Genomic DNA, 20,611 nt, shown 5'->3' on the forward strand with positions numbered 1-20,611 from the left:
TTTCCAGACTCTTTTGTGTAGTCTTCCAAAGGCGCTATTTGCCTTGGCGAGTCTGTTGTCTATCTCATTGTCGATCCTTGCATCTGATGAAATGGTGCAGCCGAGATAGGTAAACTGGTTGACCGTTTTGAGTTTTGTGTGCCCGATGGAGATGTGGGGGGGCTGGTAGTCATGGTGGGGAGCTGGCTGATGGAGGACCTCAGTTTTCTTCAGGCTGACTTCCAGGCCAAACATTTTGGCAGTTTCCGCAAAGCAGGACGTCAAGCGCTGAAGAGCTGGCTCTGAATGGGCAACTAAAGCGGCATCGTCTGCAAAGAGTAGTTCACGGACAAGTTTCTCTTGTGTCTTGGTGTGAGCTTGCAGGCGCCTCAGATTGAAGAGACTGCCATCCGTGCGGTACCGGATGTAAACAGCGTCTTCGTTGTTGGGGTCTTTCATGGCTTGGTTCAGCATCATGCTGAAGAAGATTGAAAAGAGGGTTGGTGCGAGAACACAGCCTTGCTTCACGCCATTGTTAATGGAGAAGGGTTCAGAGAGCTCATTGCTGTATCTGACCCGACCTTGTTGGTTTTCGTGCAGTTGGATAATCATGTTGAGGAACTTTGGGGGACATCCGATGCGCTCTATTATTTGCCAAAGCCCTTTCCTGCTCACGGTGTCGAAGGCTTTGGTGAGGTCAACAAAGGTGATGTAGAGTCCTTTGTTTTGTTCTCTGCACTTTTCTTGGAGCTGCCTGAGGCCAAAGACCATGTCAGTAGTTCCTCTGTTTGCGCGAAAGCCGCACTGTGATTCTGGGAGAATATTCTCGGCGACACTAGGTATTATTCTATTTAATAGAATCCTAGCGAAGATTTTGCCTGCAATGGAGAGCAACGTGATTCCCCTGTAGTTTGAGCAGTCTGATTTCTCGCCTTTGTTTTTGTACAGGGTGATGATGGTGGCATCACGAAGATCCTGAGGCAGTTTTCCTTGGTCCCAACAAAGCTTGAAAAACTCATGCAGTTTGGCATGCAGAGTTTTGCCGCCAGCCTTCCAGACCTCTGGGGGGGATTCCATCCATACCTGCTGCTTTGCCACTTTTCAGTTGTTCGATTGCCTTATATGTCTCATCCAGGGTGAGAACCTCATCCAGCTCTAGCCTTAGGGGCTGTTGAGGGAGCTGGAGCAGGGCGGAATCTTGGACTGAGCGGTTGGCACTGAAAAGAGATTGGAAGTGTTCTGACCATCGGTTGAGGATGGAGATCTTGTCGCTGAGGAGGACTTTGCCGTCTGAGCTGCACAGCGGGCTTTGGACTTGGGGTGAGGGGCCGTACACAGCCTTTAGAGCCTCGTAGAAACCCCTGAAGTCGCCAATGTCCGCGCTGAGCTGGGTTCGTTTGGCGAGGCTAGTCCACCACTCATTTTGGATCTCCCAGAGTTTGCGCTGAAGATGGCTGCATGCGCGACGGAAGGCTTGTTTCTTCTCTGGACAGGACGGCTTTGTAAGGTGAGCCTGGTGGGCAGCTCGCTTCTTTGCCAGCAGCTCCTGGATTTCCTGGCTGTTTTCGTCAAACCAGTCCTTGTTTTTCCTGGAGGAGAAGCCCAGTACCTCTTCAGTGGATTGCAGTATGGTAGTCTTCAACTAATCCCAGAGGGTTTCAGGGGACTGGTCCGTGAGGCGGGTTGCATCGTCGAGCTTTGCTTTGAGGTTTGCCTGGAAGTTTCCTCTCGCTTCGTCTGACTGCAGGTTTCCAACATTGAACCTCTTTCTGGGGGCTTTATTGTTCCTGGGCTTTGGCTTGAAGTGAAGGTTGAGCTTGCAGCGAACCAGCCGGTGGTCAGTGTGGCATTCCGCGCTAGGCATGACCCTGGTGTGGAGCACATCTCGTTTGTCACTTTCTCGCACCAGGATGTAGTCCAGGAGGTGCCAGTGTTTGGATCAGGGATGCATCCAGGTGGTCTTAAGGCTGTCCCTCTGCTGAAAAAGGGTGTTTGTAATGACAAGCCGCTGTTCTGCGCAGAGCTCCAACAGGAGGCGCCCATTGTCGTTGCACTTGCCGACGCCATGCTTGCCCAGGATTCCTGGCCAGGTTTCTGAGTCTTTGCCGACACGAGCGTTGAAGTCGCCCAGGATGACAACCTTGTCGGCTGTAGGGGTGCGTTGAATGAGGTTGCGCAGGTCGGTGTAGAACTTGTCCTTTTCTGCTGGTTCCGCCTGGAGGGTTGGAGCATAGACACTGATGAGGGTGATGCGACGCTTGTTTTGAAGGGGGAGTCGCATGGACATGATTCGGTCCGAGAGGCCTGTCGGAAGGTTTTCGAGTTTGAAGGCAATGAAGCTCTTGACCATGAAGCCTACGCCAGATAGGCGTCGTTCATCCGAAGGCTTGCCAGACCAGTAGAGTGTGTAGCCCGCGCCGCGTTCTTGGAGGCTGCCTACATCTGCAAGGCGGACTTCACTGAGAGCAGCTATGTCGATGTCAAGTCTGAGGAGTTCATGTGCAATGAGGGCAGACCGACGTTCAGGTCGGTGGCTGTCAGCCTTGTCTAGCATGGTTCTGATGTTCCAGCATGCTAGCTTGAGTTTGTGAGCATCTTTTGAGGGGGAGGACGTGGAGGGGGAGGACGTGGAGGGGGAGGACATGGAGGGGGAGGACGTGGAGGGGGAGGACTTGGAGGGGGAGTACGTGGAGTGGGAGGACGTGGAGGGGGAGGACATGGAGGGGGAGGACGTGGACGGGGAGGACGTGGAGGGGGAGGACGTGGACCTGTCCTCGGGCCTGCGCAAAGGAGCTTTTAAGTGGAGTGCAGTGCGCGCAGTACTGGCCCCACTCTTTACACCCATGGTTCGTGTGCCGTGGCCAAGCAAGCTGGGACGTGGCAGCGAGGTCCTTGGGTCGTAGGTTTTATATCGGAGTGGCCTTCTCCTATGCAGGTTTCTTACCCCGGCTGGAGGGGCCTGCCTCCCCTCCTAGGTCGGTCCATACTGCCCGGACCGGGGCCGAGGCCGCCGCAGCTCACCCTGTGCCTGGACTAATATACTCTTTGTGTCTTATGAACCAAGGTTAATTGGAGAAGATATCGTATGATGAAAGACTTTTCTCTTTAAAGTACACTGAGAGGTCTTGTCTCTGCAAGACGAACCTGGAAGGCTAGATTGTAGCTCTGGACTGCTTTATATATAAGGTCACTGGGATGACCCCTGGTGACCTAGTGATGTAATTACATATCACCACATTTGTGGCTCCAGAAAGCATTGCTCAAATCACATTTGGAGTGTTGTAAGCTGTTTTCACCTCTTATCCGGAAAGGGATATGTTGGCATTGGAGAGAAATAATAAAGATTCATTACAATGATCCCCCGAAGTAAAGGTTTATCCGATGAGCAATGTTTAGAGACTCTAAACTAAACTCTCAACAAAATGTTGCACACTCCTACCCTCCCACCTGTATCCCCCATGACCCCTTACTTGTTCACCTTTACCTGGACCTCTGCCCCTTGTCCACTCCTCTCCAATCACGTTTAACTTCAACCGTCTACCTATTTTCTGCTCACGCCTTGACAAAGGGCCCAGGCCCAAAACGTTGGATACGCTTTACTTCATGTGGAATTATGAGATTTGCTCAGTATCACAGGTACCTGAATAAAATGGTGGGGTGGTCGGGAATATGGGGGTAGAGGAGATGAGGATGGAGGGGCAGTGAGAGGAGCGCAGTCCAGCAGGTTTTAGAAGTAGTGTTCTGGTAGTCCAGGGAGCTGGCGGTCTGTCATTAATGTGTGTGATGTGACAGGATTTTTTTTTTAAATAGTACGAAGGGTACTGGTAGAAAGGGTTGATTGTGAGATCACGATGTGGGAAATAGTGAAGTTTAAGACAAGGTGAGAGTTAGAGGGTCAGTGACAGTCTACACGAAAACATGTACAGAAAGTGGGTGCTTGGATATAGAACACACTGGCTGTCTGTGCCTGTGGGGCAATGAGTTGAGGAGACCAAGATGTTTGCAATTCTTTGTCTTCATTTGGAAATGCACCACAGTGCGATGCCTTCCCATCCCACAGCCCCGCGCTGCCTACGTCCACTTTATTAATCTACCATCCCTGCACGTCTTTGTAATATGATAGAAATCCGTAGTGCCCGGGAATTCCACATGCAGACATGGGAGAATGTTCAAACTCCATCCAGACTGCGCTGGGTTCGAACCCAGGTTGCTGGCACTGTAATCGCGTTACGCTGACACCTCTAGTACTCAAATCACATGAGATAGCGCACTATACCCCTGTGGTTTTCAAATTGCCCCACTAAACTCACATCCCTATGCCATAGTGCTCTGTGATTAGGAAGGGATTGCTTAAGGTGGGATGTGAGTTTAAAGAATAAGTTTGAAAACAACCACTGTTTTAATCGTAGCCAATTGATTCATTATGTGCACAGTTTCATAACTCCAAAAGAAATGGGCCAATTACAATTTTTAACAAGCAAAATATTTCAATAACAATTGGGTCCAGAGCAGTGGTTCTTAACCTTCCCTTCCCACTCACATCCCACCTTCAGCAATCCCTTACTGATCACAGAGTACATTTGGCTTAGGAATTTCTTAAGAGAAAATGTGAATTTAGGAGACAATTTGAAAACCACTGCTTCAGATCATGTCAAAGCACGTGGGGTGAGCATGAAGATGTGTAACACATGAAGGAACTGCCTTTTGTCTTCTGGGAGAGTCAGGAGATGAAGAATTACAATTTGTTATTATGCTTTTTTTAGCTTCAAGACTGAAATCAACAGCATTTTTAATAGCTTTTGTTTGTATCGGAACCCTGGGGATTATTATTGTCATCCTACTTCTCTGTATCTTCCTCCACAAGACATGCAGGTCAACTGGTAAGTGTTTTAAACTACTGCATGCGGTCCATTGATAGCCCTAAAGTCATCGTTTTAAGTCTCTCATAGAACCATATAACACTACATCAGACTTCGGCTCATCCAGCCTGCGCCGAAATATTATTCTGCCAGTCCCGTTGACTTGACACTGAACCAAAGCCCGCCATTATTTTCCCATCAATGGACCTATCCTAATTTTTAGGGGGGGTCAAAAACTGAGCCATATGTATCATTTTAGCTGGCAGCCCTTTCCGTTAAGAAGTTCCCTTTAAATATTACCTTCAAACCTTTTGCTTTCCACCCTTAACCCATTTCCTCTACCCTTGTCTCACTCAACCTCAGTGGAGCAAACCTGCTTGCAGTTACTCCATCAGGAACCCCTCATAATCGACTTATATCATATTTTCCTCTATAGGGTTTATCCAGCAGATAGCGAACAGGAAAGAAACGTGGGAATACTGCCACTGACCATCCAGCCGCATCCCCATGGATAATCTGGGATGCCTCTAGCAACATGGGAAATTATAAGTGCAGACTAGAGGGTAGCGGGCCAACGTGAATTAGTTCCCACATTCGAAGTCAAAGGGTAATAGTTTGACATTTTCAGAATCATACAATGTGAAACAGGTCCAAGTTGTCAAATGTCACAAAATTGATTTACCCTTAATAGTCCCAACTTCCTGAGTTGGCCCAAATTCCCTCGAACCTGATCCTGTTTATGGTCCCATCCAAATATTCCAGCATGTAGCACAAATGCATCTAAATCTAACATCCGTGGACCTGCCAAAAGGTTTCCTGAATGTTGAAATGGAACCTGGCTCCACCATCTTCTCCAGCAGCACGTTGCATACACCCAACTGCCTTCTATGTATCTACCTTTGTCTAAAACATATGTTCTCTGATTCCCCTGCTCTGCATTTACCTGATCTAATCATCGCGTAATTTTATAAATCTCTGTAAGATTACCCTTCATCCCGTTGCGCTTCAATGAATAAAGCTCCAGCCCGTTCAATATACGCCCATTGTTCATGTTATCGGATTCTGTCAACGTTCTTGTAAATCCTCTCCAGCATGACAGCTCTATTTCAGTACAATGGCCAAAAACTGAATAACAAACTCCAAATGTAGCCTCATCAATGTTTATACAAGTGCAGCAGGACATCTCAGAGTTTCAATAGTCTGATGAGGCCAATCACTTCCAAGCTGGATCCCTCTGCTGTACAACAATCCCCAAATCCCTCTGCACAGATCCTCCAATTCACTGTGTTGGTCTTACGTATACCATGTCTTGCTGATGGGGATTGTTGTGGAGCAATGAATTAGAAATGCCAAAATAATATAGTGTGAATCTTAGCAGTTTCTAAGGGAAAATTCAACTCCTTTAACAGCCATATATAGATGCTCAGATGTTTTAAACACAGGGATAGAGAGAACGCCCGATTAATTAATTAACATTCAAAACTAGTCAAACCTGTCACACATTTTTGAATATTTCCTGAAATAGCATGTTACTAGAGACCCCACATTGTATGTAACAGACCTGTCTCGGAATTGACCAGGTTTTATTTGGAAGGCGAAGAGATCTGAGGAATTTTAAATAACATACTGTTAAATCTACACTATGGGAGGTCTGTGTCCAGTTGGAGAAGATTTATTTCAATCTATCCGTTTTGTACTAATACCCTTTAAAACTCAGCCAGACTTCTGTTATCCATTTCGATTCTGGGAAAATTTTCTGGCTGTCCACACCATCAGTAATGTACACCTCTATCAGGTCATGCCACATCCCACATTGTTTCAAGGAGAAAACACCATGTTCACTCCCCTATCCTCAGAAGACATGTTCTTCCATCTTGGCAGGATCCTTGTAGATCTCCTTGGCACCATCTGTGACGTTGACATCCTTCCTGTAATGTTGTATCTCAAACTGAACACAATATTACAAGTTGGGTGCAAACAAGATCTTGTTTAGCTGCCTTGATCGAGAGACGTGAGTTAGAATCACCTAAATTCATCTTGTAATTTGTTTTTGAATATTTTATTTTCCTTTTCACAGACTTACAAAATCCAATAAACAAAACCATCCATGTACATATGCATAACCAAGGACCATATTTGTCCCCCTCCCCATCCGCCTCAGCAAATACATTCCAAAATCATCTCGATTCCACTCATTGTGGGGCGCACGACCCCTATAGAATCCTGTAATGAAAAGAAATAACAATGGCAATGCCATTGAAAAGAAAAGAAAGGAACTCAAAAGAAAAAGAAATCCAAGAACCTGAAAAGAAAAGAACAGATGCTCGTCTGTGCCAAGTCTCATTTCCCTAATCATACCTCTGGCCTTACTGGGATAATTTAACTTGATCCCTATTTAAAAGGGGGGAATCAATCTATCTGAGTACCAATGTACTGTACATAAGGTTGCCATACTCCAACGAAAGTGTCAGGTTTGCACCGTGGGTTACATGTGATTTTCTCCAGATGTATGTAACTCTGCATTTCCAGATTCCATCGTATGGTATTTAGCTGGGAGTCGGACTTCCATTTCACTTCCTGGCTACTGCCGAAGCGACCTTCACAAATGAAATTTTATATTTAGTCAGTCTAAACTGCACTTCTCCAAAATCCCCAAAGAGGAACAACTGATCCTATGGAAAATCCATGTTTGTAATTTTTTAAAGAATATCCCCTAAGTCTTCCCAAGAAGGTCTCACCTTTGAGCACAGCCAGGCAGAGTGGATGAAAGTTCCCACCTCCTCGCCACATCTAAAACACATTTTTGAGATCTCAGATTTTGGTTTGTGTAGTTTCTGAGCTGTAAGGTACAATTGGTGTAGGAAATTATACTGCACTGACGTTGACAACCCTGGTCACACTGTCCAGACACAGGTCCTGCCACCATTCTTCAATGATTGTTGTACCTCAGTCCCACTCCCATCTCTCCCTCAACCTTTGTAAGCCTGGTTTTGGATCCTCACTTTAGAATATGTAATATATCTTGGAAATAATCCCCTTTCAAATTAGAATGTCCACATCGCTCCAATCATTGCTGGTCCCAATTTTACCCTCACAAAAGATCTTATTTGCAGATATCAGAAGAATGTTCTGTTGGATAAATTATACTTGTTTCTCAATTGCTCAAATGACATAAGCTGCCCTTTTCCAATAACAATCAATACACCTGATCTCACTCTGGCACCAGGTGTCCAGTATCTTATTAACCAGAGTCAAGGGTATTAAATTATTCTAAGCCAGGGGCATTTTGGGGTATGTACCACATTCCATTCAATACCTTGCTTTATCCTTTTCCACTTCTGATGTATATGTTTTAGGATGAGGTTATCCATTTTTTTTGGCTATCTCTTCACCTAACAATTGCAGCCCAATATGGATCCACACTGGGGGCCCTTCTCCTTCAAAGGGCAAGGCGATAAATCTTGTTTTATATGCCCAATAATACTTTTTGAAGTCAGGTAACTTTAAACCCCCAATTTATAATCCTATGTTAACTCTTCCATGGAGATTTTAGCCACTTTCTCATTCCACAGACATGTCCTGGCACATTCGTTAAGCACCTTTAAAAATCCCTGAGGTAATGACTGGGATTGAAGCCTGTCACCATCACCTCAATTTTGACATAGTTAACTCTTCCCATCAATGCAATGGGCAGAGTCCTCCATTTCACCAGGTCCTCCTCAATCTTGCAGAGCAAGAGAATATAATTGACATCATACAAATTACATAAGTAATTTGACCCCCAAGTTCTTTATGCCTTCCCTTGGCCACTCAAACTCACTGCTACATTGATATTGATCAGAATTCCCATTTTCCAGAGGCATAACCTCACTTTTATCCAAATTTACTCCGTCCCCGAAACCTTCCCATAATCCTCCAGTCTGGTCCTCAGCCCAGCCAACGATCTCCCATGATTCGTCAAATATAATACCACATCATCTTCATCAAAAAGGCTGATTTGGTGTTCCACCTGGTCCACCTTGAACTCCTTGTGTCTGGATCCCACCCAATGGCTTCCACCAGCAGCTCCATGCTAATATAAATAGCTCTGGGGTCAAAGGACAACCCTGTCTACTTGATCGGTTCAAGGGAACAAAAATGGAGACATCTGCCCGTTTGTAATAATTTTGGCTTGAGGTTTATGGTGAACAGCCTTAACCTAATTCATAAATGTTCATACCTGTTCGAATTTCTCCAACATCTTAAACGGAAAATCCCGCTCCAATTTCTCCACATCCAAGATATGGACACTCCCGGGTCCACCCTTAACTGTGCTAGATGTACAACACACAATTTTTTTTTGGTTTTTTTTTTGCTCATTGTCTCTTTTCTTTTCTTCTATGAAACCCACCTGACCTGGGTTCATTAACTTCGACAGATGTTTCACCAGCCTGTTCACCAAAGCTTTTGCAATAATTTCCAATCTGCATTCAGCAGCTAGATAGGCTTCTATATAAGGCAGGTAACACTGGGATCTCAGTATTTTTTCGGTATTACCATAATGATTGCTGTTGACACAATTTCCAGGAGGGTATACTTCATAACAAGTGACAACAATAGGTCCTTGAACTCTTTGCAAGATTCGACAGGGAAGCCAGACTCCCCCAGGGACTTGCCCACCCATAAAGAGCCCAGAGCCCATTCCATTTCTTCTTAATAAACAGGGCACTCAACCCCTCTTGTGTCTCTTGTCCTGAATTTGGCAAGTCCAATGGGCGCAAGAACTCGCCTACTTTAGCGCAGTCTCCCCCTGACTCTGATTTATGAAGTTCTTCATAGAATCCTTTAAATACATCATTTATTTCTTTTGGCTTGTATGAGATCTTGCCTTCTCCTGTCTTAATCATGTGGATTATTCTGGAAGACTCCTCCACCTTCACCTGGCAGGACAAGAATTTATGGGCCTTCCACCCCAGGTCATAGTATTGCTGTCTACTTGATAGTATTGCTATCAACTTTTCCATGTATATGTTTTCAGCGTATTGTAGTCAAGCCAATTATCTAACCCCTTAAATAAGCCTTCACTGTGTCCCATATCTGAAAGTTATCTGAAGTCGAGAGGCTGTTCGTCTCACAGAACAAATCTTATCTGAGCTTTCACAAAGCTACAAAATTCCGGTTTGCCAAACAACATCATGTTCAGGCGCCATCTATGTGCTTGGGCCTGTTTATCTGGCATTAAGATCGATACCACCAAAAGAGAATGGTACAACAGCAGCCGCGCATTGTATGCGGCATCCATTATCCTACCCTCCAGTTGGGCTGATGCCAAGAACAATTCAATCCCAGTGTAGGAGACATGATGCCCTGAATAAAAGGAGTAAGCCCTCACTCTGGAATTCATTCTCCTCCAGACCTCTACAAGATTCAGCTCATACCCCCTTCGAGTTCTCTTATGTTAATTCTTAAGTCTCATCCTGGCTATGATATAATTCTCATGGTTCCTTCATGTTTATTCTTCTAAAATCTAATGTATTTTTCTTTCTTCCTCTTAACTAGATGCTTTACATGATTTGACAAACACGGTTCCCTTTCCTATAATGTATAGCCTACACACAGCACAGTGATTCCTATTTCTGACTTCAATCTACACTGGTGCTAACCAGTAATTCTGGACAGTGAAGTGTTAACTTTGCCTATCCACCATAGACACGGACAGTGGAGAGAGATACAATTTCCATTCAAGGTCATCGACATTTGTCCAGTTCAGATTTATACCATCTAGAATTTACTTTTACCATTTTGAGAAAGTCATAATGAATGTAAACAGATTCTTCGGTCTAATGTGCTCACGCCAGTCAAAACGTTCCTCCTATATGTTTCCAACTGGCTACTCTCCAACCAGACATCATTAACATCGACTTCCCCATATTTTGTTAAACTCCTCACTTGAGTCATCTTCCCTCTGTTGCCTTTCCTCCTTCTCTTTACCTCCTTCCTTTCCCTCCAAAATCAGAGCTACCCCTCCCAATCCACTCAACTTTGTTTCTCCTCCCATCCAAATCACACATTACATGTTATCCTGTGCCCTTCCCCTCCTCATCCAACTCTTTATTCATGCGCTTGCCTGTCTTTTGCTGATATATTAAAGAAGGACTGAGACCCAAAACATTGGTTACCTTTTACTTCCTACGGATGTTGTGTGACATATGTTTCCCCACCTCGTTTCTTTATTGCACTACAATCACAGCGACCCTCGAGTTTGCTGCACATATGCCTATGAATGGCCCATATCCATCTCAAACCATCCTATCCCTGTGTCCTTCCAGATGTCCCAGCCACACCCGTCCTGCCTGCCTGCCTTTAGCACCACATCCCCATCAAATCATCCTATACATGACTCAATCCAAATGTCCCACCCACAGTAGTATCACCCATAGTGGCCCATAACCCTCTAAATCCCTCATATGCACGATGAATCCAAATATTTCTCACATGTTACCGGGCTACCTGTCTTAAAAAATTTCCTGTGATCACCAGCCTGTTTGGTTGATTACCCATCTGGTTCCTGTTAAATCTCTCGCACCCCGACAGAGAGAAATAGAACGAGATCTATTTTGCACGCATCTAGGAGATGAGCTCCATCCTCCTGCACTTAAAGGAATAAATCTACAGTCTGCCCGACCACTCAGTCTTGCTCAGCCTCCCGAGTCCTTGAAATATCCTCCTCAATCTTACATGCACCCTCTAAAGCTCTGTGGCATCATTGTTTGCCTTGCAGTGGTCAAAATTCTATATACTACTCCACATGAGGCCTCACCGATTTTACCTACCAACTTCTGTCCTCAATCTAAATGATGAAGGCCAACATGCTGCAAGATCTTTTGGCCACGCTATCTACCTACGACATCACGTTCATGGTGCTGATTGCCAGTGCTCGCAAATGTATCAACTCTTCAACACTCCCCACGTACTGTGTAGGGCGAGTCACATCTGATGTCCCAAAATACACCCCCTTCCATTTGTATTTATTAAATTCTGATAATTTATCAACAGACAATTGTTTCCAACAGTACTGCAAAGTGTAGAAATAACAAAATGGACGTTCCTCCCTTAATTTTATACATATGTCCTCTGGTGTTTGCTGGTCCTGCCCAAGGAAACAGGTGCTGGCTGTCCACCCTATCTATGCCTCTCATAATCTTGTAGACCTCTATCAAGTCTCCACTCATCCTTCTACACTCCAAAGTGAAAATTCCAGCTCTGCTAAACTTGCCTCAAAAGACTTATTTCCCAATCCAGGCAACATCCTGTTAAATCACCTCTGCACTCTCTCCAGAGATTCCACATTCTTCCTATAAAGAAGTGACCAGAACTGAACACAATAGCCTATGTGTGGTCTTATCAAAGATTTGCAGGGCTGTAACTTGACCACTCTACTCCTGAATTCAATTCTCCTATTAATGAATCCAAGCATCCTATAGGCCTTATTAACTATCCTATCAACCTGTGCGGCAACCTTGAGATCCCTTTGTTCATCCACGGAGTTAAGTAACCGATCATTAACCCTGTATTCAGCGCTCTAGTTAGTCCTTCCTAAATGCATTACCTCACATCTACCCAGAGTGGAATCCATCTGTCTTTTTTTTTCAAATCTGCATCCTGTCTATATCTTCCTGTAACCTTGGACAACTTGCATCTCCAACCACAACTCCTCCAACCTTCGTGCCATCCGTCAAACTTACTGACCCATCCATCCGGCTCTCCATCCAGGTCATTTATAAAGATCACAGAGAGCAGAGGGTCCAGAACAGATCCCTGCGGCCCCTCCAAAAGTCACCTCCAAAAGAAAGGGTGATTATCCAATTTTTATTGACTCGATGAATAATATTATATATAATATTATATTTGGTAACATACATTATACTGTCCCTTTAAGAATCTGGCGATCACCAATGAACTTTACATATGGTTCCCAATTCTTTTAAATTGTCCAAAATTATCCCTTAAAATACAGCTACCTATTTTGATATACTGTCCAATTTTAACTGTCAGTCTTTCTCATTTATATTATGTAATGGAAAAATGTCTAGATCTTTTATTTTTTGTTGCTTGATTTATATTAGATTCAATTCACCCCACCAAAAAAATTAATTTTCTCACATGTCCAAGTTCAATGTAGTGATGTACCATTTTCTTGTTAACAACAGAAACATTGATCTGATAATGTGGGATTCCATTCCTTTAATTTTTATGGTGTACTATATAATCTATGTAACACATTATAATCATATGATACTGAGTATTTATTGCATATATCATAATACCATTACATAATTCAGACCAAATTTTGTTTTTATCTGTATATTTAAATCCTCTTCCCAAGTTTTCATTTATACATTTCTTTATCATTTTTATTATTTTGTTATTTAATATACATATTTGTAATTTTTTAAAACTATCAATGTCTGTAATTATATATTCAAAACAGCTTGACACAGGAAACCTAAAATTTGTTCCTATCTTCTCCTTTAAATGTTTTTAATTGATAGTAAGAAAATATTGTGTCATTCGATATTTCATATTTATTTTCAATTGATCGAATGTCTTTAATATGTTACCCAAAAACAATCTTTTATCCTTTTAATTTCTTTTCTTGTCCATTCATTTAAAAATGTGTTGTTTATTGTAAAAGCAATTAATTGATTTTTCTTCAACAACATATTTGGTAGTTGATAATTTATCATCCCTCTTTCTAAATGTAGATAACTCCATATTTTTGATATATGATGCAATATTGTTGTATTTTTATTCCTTACTAATTTCTCATTCCATTTATAAATAAAATGTTCAGAAACATTCTCCTCTAATTTATATAACTCTATCTTGAGCCAAGCCAGTTTTTCACCTTGCAGAAATTTGACAAAAATTTTAATTGAGTTATCTTATTGTTTTAAACATTTGGTAGCTGCAAACTCCCTTGCGGAGTTTTACATGACCATGTGAACTTGTTGAAAGCCACACTTGATTTCCTACCATTCCATAGAAATATTCTTATTAATTTATTCAATTTTTGAAAAAAATTGCAAAAAAAAAACTGTAATCACAGAAATACATTTACAGAGTTTTATAGAGTTTATGCTCCCTATCTGAGTTATAGGTAAGTCTTTTTTAATAGTGGTTGATAATTTAATTTAAACAAATGATGTCAATTATTTTCTATTAGAATAGAATACCTAGATATTAATAATAATAATAATAATAATAATACCTAGATAACGTATAACACCTAGATAACGTATAATACCTAGATAACGTATAATACCCAGATAACGTATAATATCTAGATAATGTATTGCCTGCATATGCCATTTAAAAGGAGATTCCTGTTTACAATATGTATGATCAGCTGTGTTCACAGGCATAATTTTACATTTATCATTGTTAACTTTATATCCTGATACTGCAATGTATTCTTTCAATTTAGTATATAACATCTTTATTGATGTTTTGGCTTATGTTAAGCACACAATAATATCGTCAGCAAATAGGCTAATTTTAAATTCTTCATCATTTATTTTTATTCCCTTTATTGTTGTATCTGATCTGATCTATTCCACAAATTGTTCTATAGCTAAAACAAAAAGGGAAGATGATACTGGACATCCCTGTCTAGTTCACCTATTTAATAAGTGTCAATAGGATTGATTTAGGATTGTTATATAAGGCCGTAATCCAATTAATGAATTGTTCTGGTATTTCAAATTTCTGTAATACTTTAAACAAGTGTTACAAGCCCAGAGGACCCCAAATCCCAGGTGCAATAGATATTCACCAAGACAAATGGTTACTTAAACAAAAGTTGCTTTAAACATGAAAACAATCACATTTTAATTTATCACTATTGACTTAACTAACCTAACTTAACCCCCTTCTAATTCTAAGCACATGTGTATGTAATGTGTGTGTAAGTTCAGAAAAGTTCTTGGATTCACAGTCCAATCCCACTTCAGTGTCTTGTCGAAGAAACTTGCCCCCTCAGAGTTCTCCAGATGAATACCTCTTTCTTTCAGGTCACACAGAGTGCCTTCTTGTTTCTCTTATTCCAAGTTAAACATTAGACAGCCAGTCCTCTCTCTTCCATGAACCACAAAGGCTTTGACCAGGCTGAACCAAGCACTCACAACCTATCTTCCAAATGGGGTTTTCCACAAGTTTGCCAGTTTGTCCTGTTCCAGCTGCTGCTGCTGCTGACTGTAAAACTGTAAAACTGATCTCTCTCTCTCTCTCTCTCTCTCTCTCTCTCTCTCTCTCTCTCTCACTCACTCACTCACTCACACACACACACACACACACACACACACACACACACACACACACACACACACACACAGAAAGTCTGCTTTACTCTCTCTGCTTGCAAAACCACATGATCCTCCTAGAACAGCAAGTTCCCCTCCAGACAGCAGCAGCTCCAACATGCTCTTTCATCTGTTGCCTTTTTGTAAACAACAATACATTAGTGAAGTCTCTTGAGCACTCTCCAAATCTTTTACAAAGGCTATGGGGCCCCAACATGTCTAGCATTAGCAAAGCTCCAGTATTTTAAATATGACCTGTTTTAAAGTGTTTGTATGTGACCTACACTAGCAAACCTGCCCCAATTTATCTCCCAAAAACATATCTATATACTGTCACACAAGAAACTCCATTCAAGCATATCAAAGGCCTTTTCAGCATCTAATGCTACTGCAAATTATTGTTCCTTCCTTGTTTGTGCCATATGGATCAAGTTAATAAATTTACACACATTTTGAACTGATTTTGTATTTTTAACAAATCTGGTCTGGTCCAATTCACTAATTTTGGTAAATAATTTGTAAGTCTATTTGCTAATAATTTTCAACGAGTTTGAAATCTGTATTTAACAAAAGATATTGGTCTATAATATGATGGTAATAAAAGTTATTTTTCTTATTTTGTATTACTGAAATTATAACCATTTTACAAGATTCAGGTAAGCCTTGAGTTTCTTCCACTTATTTTAATATTTATAAAAAGGATAGAATTAATAATTCTTTGAAAGTTTTATAAAGCTCCATGGGAGATCCATTTTCACCCGGTGCTTTATTATTTGGTAAAGACATTAGTATAATATAAAATTCAATAATAGTCAATTTTGCAATTTTCCTCTAACTCTAATTGAGTTAAATCAATATGGGAGAGAACATCCTCTTTTCAGGTTTCTCCTAAAAACTTGGATTTATATAAATTGCTTATATAATTGTTTTAAATTATCATTAATTTCTATTCTTTGTATGAAATCTGATTGTTGAGTTTCTTTGTTGCTACAATAGTTCTTATTACTTGTTCTGTTTTTACCTGCCAAGCCAGAAGTTTGTGTGTTTTCTCTCCTAATTCATAATATCTTTGTTTAGTCCTCATAATATCTTATTGTACTCCATACGTTTGTAATTTATTATATTTCAGTTTTTCTCTGACAACCTTATACTTTTATCTACGTCATCTTGTTTCATTAATTCTTTCTTTAAAATTAATATATATTTTTCTAATTGTTCTATTTCTTGATAGTATTCTCTCTTTTTTTTAAATATTTTATTTATTGAAAAAAGTAATAACCACAGTTACATAATTGAAATATTAATAAATTGTCAAAATTTGAACATTGTTACAGTAAAATAGACTAAAAAAGAACCTCCAATTCCCCCTCCCACCCTAACACTATCCCTTCCCTCTATTCTACCTCTAAACTCCCTAACCCCCAACAAGAAAAAGAAGAGTAAAACACCCAACTTCTAACACCCAACATCATTCATTTACTATATGATAAGGAGACCTAGCAGCACTCATGGCCAGTCTTAAATTTTCAAATTAAAATAATCCAAATATGGGCTCCAAATCCTTTAAATACATAATATTTATCCATTATATTATGTTATCTTCTCCATTGGAATACATGATCTTATTTCCAAATGCCATCTTTGTAAATTAAACTCCATTTGGTCTTTCCATGAGATAGCTATACATTTCCTTGCTAAAGCTAATCTCAAAAATGCCATTTGAAATTTATCTAATTTATGTCTCAAGCCCATTTCACTAACATCTCCAATTAAAAAGATCTTTGGATCTAAAGAAAATGTTATTTTAAAAATATTTTATAAACTATCTCTTAATCTATACCAAAAACCCCTAACTTTATCACAAGGCCATGCTGAGTGCAAAAAAATGTACCTTTTTGATCATTGCACCAAAACATTCATCCGAACGACTCAGCTTATCTTTTCAAACATTCTGGGGTCAAATATAATTGGTGTATAAAATTATAAGTCACCAGTCTGTACCTGACATTTACTAACTTTGTCATAGTATCTCTACAAATATTCCTCCAGCAATCATTTTCAAATTGAACTCCCAAGTCCTTTTAAGTCGTGATTTATGCAGCTCAATCTTAGGGATATTTTTCTGCTATCATTCATGCATTTCTAAAATAAAACCCTTCTTCCCTCCATCCCGGACCACCATGTAAAATTTTGATTCCTTAGGTAAATACAAACGACTTCCAAAATAATCATACAACATTGATTTAAGTTGATAATAACAAAAAAGTGTATGATTAGGGATTTGATATTTTTCTTTCAAACTTTCAAATGATCAAAAACTACTCAACTCAATGCATTCATTTATCATTCCAATTCCTTTCTGATTCCAAATTCTAAGAAGATTATTATCAACCATAAAAGGTAAACATTTATTCTGAAACAAAGGTGTATATCTAGACAATTCACCTTAAATCCCAATAGTTTGACATACCTCTTCCCAAATACTTATTAAATAAAATAAAATTGGGGATTTATAACCACTAGTGACTTTACTATTCCATTTATAAATAAAATAGTCTCTTCTATCTTTTCCAATTCTCTTCAGTTCTATATCTAACCAGGTCACAGGACTATCTAAATTAAACATTTTATTTATAATTTTCAATTGAGTGGCTTAATAATAATTTTTAAAATTGGTAAGTTGCAACCCCCCCAACTCAAATTTCTAAGTTAATTTGTGCATAGAAACCCTCGCCAGTTTTCCCTTCCATAAAAATTTCCTAACCATCGCATTTAAATCTTTAAAGAATCTGTTCAGTACATTACAAGGAATACTTTGAAAAGAAAATATTGAAGTCTAGGAAATATATTCATTTTTATACAATTCACTCTACCTACCATAGTTAATGGTAAATCTTTCCATCTATTCAAATCTTCTTTTATTACAGATATTCAAGATAAAAAATTTAAATACATGGATTGATTTATATCTTTATTCATTTTAAAACCTAAATACTTAATATAATTTGACCATTTAAAACCTATCCCTCGCTTAAAACCAGAGTAATCACCCTCCAACGATGGCATAAGTTCACTCATATTCCAATTCACTTTATAGCCAGATAACTCCCCACATTGTAACAATTTTTGTTGTAAAACCTTCAAAGACTCTTTTGGGTCAGTCAAATATACTAGTATATCATCTGCAAATAAACTAATCTTATGTTCCATCAATCCTGATTTAATCCCTTTATATTCCTTTTTTGTCTTATTAATTGTGCTAAAGGTTCAATCACCAATGCAATCAATGCACCCCTGTCTGGTAGATATCTCCAAATTAAAAAAATTCAGATAAAACTCCATTAGTCACAACTCTAGCTTTAGGTTGGTTATACATTGCCTTAATCCAACTTATAAACATTGATTCAAACCAAAATTTCTCCAATACATTAAATAAATAACCCATTCTACCCTATCGAAAGCTTTTTTGGCATCCAATGATAAAAACCACTGGTAAGTTGGATTCTTCCTGAGAAGTATTTATTAGGCTAATTAATTTAATCACATTATCCACAGAATATCAGAATTAAAACCAGTCTGATCAATATGAATTAACTTTGGCAAGTTCTGCACCAATCTATTTGCCAAGATCTTAGTCAGAATTTTATAATCAACATTCAATAATGAAATTGGCCTATAAGAGCCTGGATTTAAAGGTTCTGTCTTTTTAAGGATCACTGTAATAATTGCTTTTGAAAATGATTCTGGAACAGATTGTGTATCCGAAACTTGTTGGAAAATTTCCTCAAACACTGGAAGTACTAAACGTTGAAACTTCTTATAAAATTCTACAGTAAACCCATCTTCACCCAGAGATTTACCATTTGACATTGAATTAAAAACCAACTTAATTTCTCTCAAAGCAATTGGTTTCTCCAACTGATCCCTGGTAACTGCAATCTGCTTATAAACTCCTCTATTTTATCCTCATCTTGTTTTACTTCTGAAGTAAACTCCTTAAACTGTTTATTAATATCTTGTAGCCTATTAAGACACTTCTGAATTTTTCTTAACTGCTTTTATCATTCTAGAATTTGCTCAGATTTCAATTGCCATGCCAATACTTTATGTTTTTCCCTCACTCATAATATCTCTAATTAGATCTTTGTAATAACCATTCAACCCTATAAGTTTGTAACATATTATAGTTCAAGTTCAAAGAGTCCAATTTAATTTTCTTCTCTTTATTCTTTTTGCCCTTCTGTAACTATTTTTACAAAGCACTAATCTCTTGTTCCAACCTATCTGTTTTGGCTAAATACTGCTTTTTCAATTTAACTGTAAAACTAATATCTGTCCCCTTACAAATACTTTAAACGCATCCCACAATATAAACTTACTGCTCACCAAATCCATATTGGTATGAAAAAACTATGGAATTTGTTCAGTAATAAATTTACAAAATTCCTAATTTTTCAACAATGAAGAATTCACTCTCCAATTATAAGAATGGCCCATCCTCTCTGTTCCTACATACATAAAGTGTGGGCAGACAAAATCCGAGACTATATTCGATCGACTCTACATTATGCAGTAATTGAGTCAACATAAAAAAAGGCAATTCTGGAGTAAGTATCATATTCAGCTGAATAGCACAAATAATCTTTCTCTTTTAAATTCATCTTCCACCATACACCATCCTTCATCAAAAATAATAACTTCTTAGCTATCTTACTTTGCCTGGCTTATCCATCACTGGGTCCAAACAACAATTAAAATCACCCCCATCATAATGTTATCCTTAGCGTCTGACATATTAAGCAAAACATCCTGAAAAAACATTTCATCATCCACATTTGGTGCATAAATATTTACCCATGTCCAAGACTGAAGAGATTTTACAATTAACTATCAATACCCTTCCATTGCCTCATATACTGACTCCAAAGTAAAAGGTAAGTTCTTACGAATTAAAATCACTACCCCTCTAGCTTTTGAATTAAAATAAGAATGCATTTCTTGACCCATCCAATTTCTTTTCAATTTTTGATGTTCACTATCTGTTAAATGTGTTTCTTGCAAAAACGCAATATCAACCTTAAACTTTTAATATAATTTAACACTTTCTTATGTTTAATCAGGTTATTGAGCCCATTCACATTAAATGTAGCAAATTTCACATAAGCCATCTACCCTATCTTCGCCATAGTCGATGCATCAGGATCTCCATCTCAACAAACGCAAATGATTCTTCTCCTCGAAGAATAAAAAAGAAAAAAATATATATAAAGAATTTTTACCCTAACCCCCAACCCCCCTTTCTTAAGTACCAAGTACTACCTCCTAAAAACACGGGTAGTGGCCCAAGCCACTTAGCGAGTGACAGTTTCAGCTGAGCTACAATGAGATTACATCTCCTCCAGACAGATTAACCATCATGTAAAAAGTCACATT

The 20,611-nt window shown here is 39.5% G+C and overlaps 1 protein-coding gene across 1 annotated transcript in view; it reads left to right on the forward strand.

Moving 5' to 3' along the window:
* Nucleotides 1–20,611, forward strand: part of LOC138756561 (uncharacterized) — a 123,640-nt gene that overhangs the window by 58,273 nt on the left and 44,756 nt on the right. Inside the window, exon 3 of the mRNA XM_069922999.1 lies at nucleotides 4,743–4,859. Within this exon, the coding sequence (XP_069779100.1) occupies nucleotides 4,743–4,859 (117 nt within the window). The remainder of the gene's footprint in view (nucleotides 1–4,742; nucleotides 4,860–20,611) is intronic.

The sequence above is a fragment of the Narcine bancroftii genome, chromosome 3 (assembly GCF_036971445.1).
Source record: "Narcine bancroftii isolate sNarBan1 chromosome 3, sNarBan1.hap1, whole genome shotgun sequence".
Classification (NCBI taxonomy): Eukaryota; Metazoa; Chordata; class Chondrichthyes; order Torpediniformes; family Narcinidae; genus Narcine; species Narcine bancroftii.